This window comes from Triticum urartu, chromosome 6, assembly GCF_003073215.2.
Source record: "Triticum urartu cultivar G1812 chromosome 6, Tu2.1, whole genome shotgun sequence".
In the NCBI taxonomy this organism is placed as follows: domain Eukaryota; kingdom Viridiplantae; phylum Streptophyta; class Magnoliopsida; order Poales; family Poaceae; genus Triticum; species Triticum urartu.
The window spans coordinates 205,706,350-205,712,559 of record NC_053027.1 but is presented as its reverse complement, the minus strand read 5'-3'; the positions used below and the strand labels follow the sequence as shown (position 1 = coordinate 205,712,559).

The following is a 6,210-nucleotide window of genomic DNA, read 5'->3' as shown; positions in this document are numbered from 1 at the left end:
AATTTCAAATACAAAAAGACCACAGCTTGTTGCAGACAACGAGCCTAGTGTAGACCCCGAAGACACCCACTCCGATTGAAAGACGACACCACTTCCGACAACCCAACTACAAAGCAAAGCAAAAAAGAGGGTGTCCAAAATTGAGCATTTTACGCGGTATTGATTTCCAAAATCCAAACCGGGATTTGCCCCTCCCACACCGCTGAGTGGAGTGAGCTCACACGCACCAATCCCCCATCCTCCCGTTCACCTCTTGTGACTACTTCCATGGAACCTCGCGCGCACGGCGTCCCCTCCCTCTGCTCTGCTCTCCACTGACTCGCTCCCGTGCACAGTTACGCGGTGGCCATCCAAAAGGCCGGGGCGGCAAAAGCAAAAACATCAATGAAGGCGTAAGAAGCAGTTAAAAAAGCGACGCAAAGCAGAGGTTTTGTACTGCGCCATTGCCAGTTGCCATTTGCCACCCTCGCTCGATTAATTCTCCCTCCAGTCCCCCACGCCTCTTCCCATTGCCACCGCCGCTCCGCTCCAAGAAGCGCACTTCACTCGCTTCCCCCAAAGCCAGCAACTGAGCCGCCGCACGCAAAGAAAGGGAGGCTGCCGGAGCGGAGAGGCGCGTGCGTGGCCCCAACCAAGGCTGGCCATGGTGCCGCCCCTCGTCGCCGGCGGCGGCCTGCTGCTCGCCGCCTTCGTGGCATTCTCCCTCGCGGCCTCCTCGGCCAATGCCGCCGTCTCCTACGACCACCGCTCCCTCCTCATCAACGGCCGGCGCCGCATCCTCATCTCCGGCTCCATCCACTACCCGAGAAGCACACCAGAGGTACGCCGCCCGTAAGCACACCCCCGCCCCCGCCGCCGGACACCCACGGTGGCCGGCGCGCCGCCTATCGCTTCCCGCGCCCAAATGCACCCTCCCGGTGCCGACTTAGCTCTGATTTTTCTTTGTGTCGTTTGCCCCGTGACCCGCGCGCGCTCTGCAGATGTGGCCGGGGCTCATCCAGAAGGCCAAGGACGGCGGCCTCGACGTCATCCAGACCTACGTCTTCTGGAACGGCCACGAGCCGGTGAAGGGCCAGGTATTATTGGAGTACTCGCCTCGCCTGCGTTTGCTCTGCATTTCTTGCTGCCGCCGCTGCGAGTTCATGGCTGACGGGTTCTTGGATGAACCGCGCAGTACTACTTCAGCGACCGGTACGACCTGGTCCGGTTCGTGAAGCTGGCGAAGCAGGCCGGCCTCTACGTCCACCTCCGCATCGGCCCCTACGTCTGCGCCGAGTGGAACTTTGGGTACTAAACTAAACTAAACACACATAATCCAATCCTCCTATTACATTTTTTGGCAGCTTTTAGTTGCATATATGCTCCTACTCCTACTGTATATGCTAACCAAGTCTTGTTTGTTGTGTTTGTTGCAGTGGCTTTCCTGTTTGGCTCAAGTATGTGCCCGGCATCAGCTTCAGGACAGACAATGGCCCGTTCAAGGTGACGTCTCACTCTCACCGGACCAAAACCTTTTGATCCCGCCCATCATTCACAACATCGTGTCTAGTTTCATCTCAAAGCATGAACAATTTGTGTCTAATTTGTTCTACCAGAAATTGTGCCTAATTGTGTGATGTTTTGGGTCATTGTAGGCAGAGATGCAGAGGTTCGTTGAGAAGATTGTGTCCATGATGAAATCCGAGAGGCTGTTCGAATGGCAAGGCGGTCCGATCATCATGTCTCAGGTTGGAAGTCGGGGACTCTCCATCAGTGGCATTGCCATTTGCAGTGCAGATAAGAAGTGGACTAGTGATTGATAGTCTCTCTGGCCAATTGTGCAGGTGGAGAACGAGTTTGGGCCGATGGAGTCTGTCGGGGGCAGCGGCGCCAAGCCGTATGCGAACTGGGCTGCCAAGATGGCTGTCGCGACCAACACCGGCGTGCCATGGGTGATGTGCAAACAAGAAGACGCCCCAGACCCCGTGGTACACATATAAGGAGTAGTAGTAGTACTTGTAGAGTAACCTTTGTTGGTGGTGTGGCTGGTGTTGAATAAATGTGTTGATAATTATATGCTGACCACTTTTCCAATTAATTCTCACCTTTCTGGATCATGGCAGATTAACACTTGCAATGGCTTTTACTGTGATTACTTCACCCCAAACAAGAAGAACAAGCCGACCATGTGGACCGAGGCCTGGACCGGGTGGTACGTTTCCTCGATCATACTTGTTCATACCAATCCAAATGCAATATTCATATTATTCATATTTCAAACACTGAGAGCGATCAATACAATTCATAATTTATTTTGTCCTAGGTTTACGTCGTTCGGAGGGGCGGTCCCTCACCGGCCGGTGGAGGACATGGCCTTTGCGGTGGCCAGGTTCATACAGAAGGGTGGCTCCTTCGTCAACTACTACATGGTGAGTAGAGTAGGGGATCATGGTCACGACTGCCATGGCATTGCAGTGAATGCTTCTACTTGCTCTGACCATTTACATGTTACGGTGCAGTACCACGGAGGAACCAACTTTGGACGTACCGCGGGCGGTCCCTTCATCGCAACCAGCTACGATTACGACGCCCCGATCGACGAATATGGTATGCGGTGACTGCTGTATTTGCAAAGAGAGCCTTGGCTCAGTGGTTGGGCATGCGGTTGTGCAGCCTAACGACCCGAGTTCAATTCCTAGAATTGACAGGTGATGCACAGGGGTTTTCCCCCGTTTATTGAGGATCAAGTTTGGTGTGTGGTGAAACCACTCATCAAGAAATATCTTGATACTCATTTAAAAATATCTGAGGACCATGTTTATCTTGGTACTCATACTAAAATGGCCGTATGCATCCCTAGTTGGTGCAGAGGCCGGGAAGTGAAATTCTCTCCCATTTTTAAACCGGTTTGGATGGCGATCATGTAATAGGATAGGCAATTAGTTTACCTATCTCTTTTTCAGCCAGCCGGTTGTGGCGTCTTTTATATGGCTAGTCTGTGTTTCTAGCCCATGTTGGCTCTGTGTGAGCTTTGTTCACTTTTCAGTAGGAGACTTTGAGACCTTGTTGGAACTTATTTGGTTTAATAAGATGGCCGTATGCATCGATCTGATGCAGAGGCTGGGGTATCCCCCCTTTTCGAAAAAAAAGGAATTCCTGCTGGCCTTTTGGAGCTTTACCATGTTCCCTTTTTTATCATCTTGATTGGCATAGCTTGTGGGAACGCCTAACAAATTTACACATGTATATCTCAGGTTTGCTTAGGCAGCCGAAATGGGGTCACTTGAGGGACCTGCACAAGGCCATCAAGCAGGCTGAGCCTGTACTGGTCTCTGGTGATCCGACTGTCCAGTCGCTAGGGAACTACGAGAAGGTTAAAATCCCTATGCAACATGAACAATCTGGCAACATTCTCGGAATGCAAAATTTACTAAACATATTCGGTGACTACTATTGTCCTTCAGGCATACGTCTTCAAGTCGAAGAATGGAGCTTGCGCCGCGTTCCTGTCAAATTACCACATGAATGCTGCAGTGAAAGTCAGGTTCAATGGGAGACACTATGACCTCCCTGCTTGGTCCATCAGCATTCTGCCGGACTGCAAAACAGCGGTTTTCAACACCGCGACGGTGAGTGGAACCCTGAAGCGTAAACCTCTCTGTGAACTAGGCAAGAGGAGCGTATCATCTAACAAGCAATTGTTGTAACCGTGCAGGTGAAGGAGCCAACACTGCTGCCAAAAATGCATCCGGTGGTGCGGTTCGCTTGGCAGTCGTATAGCGAGGACACAAACTCACTCGACGGCAGCGCCTTCACGAAGAATGGCCTGGTTGAGCAGCTGAGCATGACATGGGACAAGTCAGACTACCTGTGGTACACCACATAGTGAGTGACTGACCGACCTTGATAGTCGACATGGGCGATTTCGACTAATCATATCTGAACCCTTGAACATTCCTCAAACTCTGGTTTTACATTTGTCGCAGCGTCAACATTGGTGCCAATGAGCTCGCAAAGAACGGCCAGTGGCCTCAGCTCACCATCTACTCCGCTGGGCACTCGATGCAAGTCTTCGTCAACGGAAAATCATACGGTACCAACACTTTCATAGATCTATATTACGTTGCACCATCACAGGAAGATACCAAATGTGATGACCTTGGATGATTGTGTTTGTGTTGCAGGTTCTGTTTATGGCGGTTACAACAACCCGAAGCTGACGTATGACGGGCATGTGAAGATGTGGCAAGGGAGCAACAAGATCTCCATCCTGAGTTCAGCAGTTGGCCTTCCTGTAAGCTGGCCACAGCTGAGTTTATTTATGCCCTTGGATTTGAAGCTGTTTGTAACACTGGTATATGGCGTTGCTGCACATGTAGAATGACGGGAACCATTTCGAGAGGTGGAATGTCGGCGTCCTCGGGCCGGTGACCGTCTCCGGGCTAAATTCGGGGAAGAGAGACCTGAGCCATCAGAAATGGACATATCAGGTTGGCCTGAAAGGCGAGTCGCTGGGGCTCCACACCGTCGCCGGAAGCCCCTCCGTGGAGTGGGGCGGTCCTGGTAACAAGCAGCCACTGACCTGGCACAAGGTCAGTGCTCGCAGCAACAATAATGCACCTTTGCAACATGAGTTATCAGGTTGTTTTCCTTCGTCTCGCCATTTCTGACGGCAGCTGTGGCTGTGTTGATGGTCTGGCAGGCCTTGTTCACCGCGCCGGCGGGGAGCGACCCGGTGGCGCTGGACATGGGGAGCATGGGGAAGGGGCAGATGTGGGTGAACGGCCACCACGTCGGCCGGTACTGGTCGTACAAGGCCCCCTCCGGCGGCTGCGGCCGGTGCAGCTACGCCGGGACGTACCGCCAGGACAAGTGCCGCTCCAACTGCGGCGAGCTCTCCCAGAGATGGTACTGTACTAAGCCCGGACAGCAATCACTCACCCCGTTTGCACGACTGGGTAACCTTTTTTCCCTTATTACGAGGGTGAGAAAATGAAAATAAAAATGGTGTGCGTGCAGGTACCACGTGCCGCGCTCGTGGCTGAAGCCGGGCGGCAACCTGCTGGTGGTGCTGGAGGAGTACGGCGGCGACCTCGCCGGCGTCGCCATGGCCACGAGAAGGACGACATGAGCTCACAAAGATACTACTAGTAGTAGTACCACCGCCCTGCTGATTGGTTCGTTTCATTTCTTGACGATACATACGTACCGTACCGCGATGGACGTGTCACGTGAGCTCGTCCACTTCGCGGTGTCTACACACAGGAACAAACAGTGCCAAGCTAGAGATTTTTTAGTAGAGGTGGAGAAGAGAGAGAGGGCCAGGGAGAGGGATGGTATTGATAGCGCAGAGCGGAAGGGGTGGTGGTTGGCCATCAGTGCGGCTGCGGCTGCAGGAAGGGGCATGTGCAGTGCGCCTGCAATCAATCAGCCAGCTTTCGATCAAGTTTTCTTCTTCACGTGACTCAGGGATACCCAGTAGTAGAGTATTGTGCATGAGGTATTCAATTGTTTGTTACCGCTCGTGACAACCTTTTTGTACCACACAACTTGTGTTGCAGGTGTGGCCAACATTTGTAGCCTGGTTTCCCGAAGGATAATAATAAGTAAACAACCCCAACATTTGTCCATGTCCAACATTTTGGAGTAATTTACTACGCGTTTCAGTTCAGGCTACGGACGAGCTGTCTCCTTATTTTCTAGTCTTAGAGATGATGAATGTGTCCCGACGCAGAGATATGATGATGCAGCTGTGAGCCTGTGGCACCAGTCGTCTGCATCGTCTCTCTACCCGATGCATGCATATCTGACACAGGTGGCATTTACTACTACTGGAAAAGTTGCCGCTGTGCGACGCACTGTTCCACGGCGCGTCAAACTGGACAGTCCCACAAAGCAAACCACGCAGCAGTGTTGAGCGAAATCTCGAATCCAAAGTGGCGCCAGGCTCGCTCGCGGTGTCCTCGATTTTTTGGCTCGCAGGATGCTGGAGTTCTCTTGGTTTGGCAAGGCCGCTCTTGACTCGGGTTAGTCCCCTCTGTTTGGCTGAGCATCTCTAGTCTCTCTGCTCGGACACTATGTTCACGTCCAATGACGGAGACAGGGGGACCAGCAGGGGCCCTGGCCCCCCTAACAACACTGGTTTAGGCCTAATATGCATGTAAATATATGATTTTTTGCTGTTAAAATAGTGTAATCTAGTGGGCTGGCCCTGCCCAACAAGGATTAACA

At 52.4% G+C, this 6,210-nt stretch overlaps 1 protein-coding gene across 1 annotated transcript; it reads left to right on the top strand.

Annotated features, from left to right (window-relative positions):
* Window positions 1-330: 330 nt before the first annotated feature.
* Window positions 331-5,616, top strand: LOC125512430 (beta-galactosidase 4). Its single transcript, XM_048677530.1, has 17 exons — window positions 331-820; window positions 981-1,076; window positions 1,175-1,287; window positions 1,416-1,482; window positions 1,635-1,727; window positions 1,824-1,967; window positions 2,103-2,191; window positions 2,303-2,408; window positions 2,499-2,586; window positions 3,234-3,352; window positions 3,444-3,608; window positions 3,695-3,864; window positions 3,966-4,072; window positions 4,164-4,273; window positions 4,359-4,571; window positions 4,682-4,887; window positions 4,999-5,616. Exons 1-17 carry the CDS (start codon window positions 644-646, stop codon window positions 5,108-5,110), a joined length of 2,175 nt encoding a protein of 724 aa, XP_048533487.1. The 5' UTR covers window positions 331-643; the 3' UTR covers window positions 5,111-5,616.
* Window positions 5,617-6,210: the final 594 nt, after the last annotated feature.

What these genes read in the sequence shown, in the direction of transcription:
- LOC125512430 (XM_048677530.1), top strand. Translation starts at nt 644, where the DNA reads ATGGTGCCGCCCCTCGTCGCCGGCGGCGGCCTGCTGCTCGCCGCCTTC. An exon ending in CCTTCGTCAACTACTACATG is followed by an intron (nt 2,409 to 2,498) that starts GTGAGTAGAGTA and finishes GTTACGGTGCAG; the next exon opens with TACCACGGAGGAACCAACTT. An exon ending in CGTCAACGGAAAATCATACG is followed by an intron (nt 4,073 to 4,163) that starts GTACCAACACTT and finishes TTTGTGTTGCAG; the next exon opens with GTTCTGTTTATGGCGGTTAC.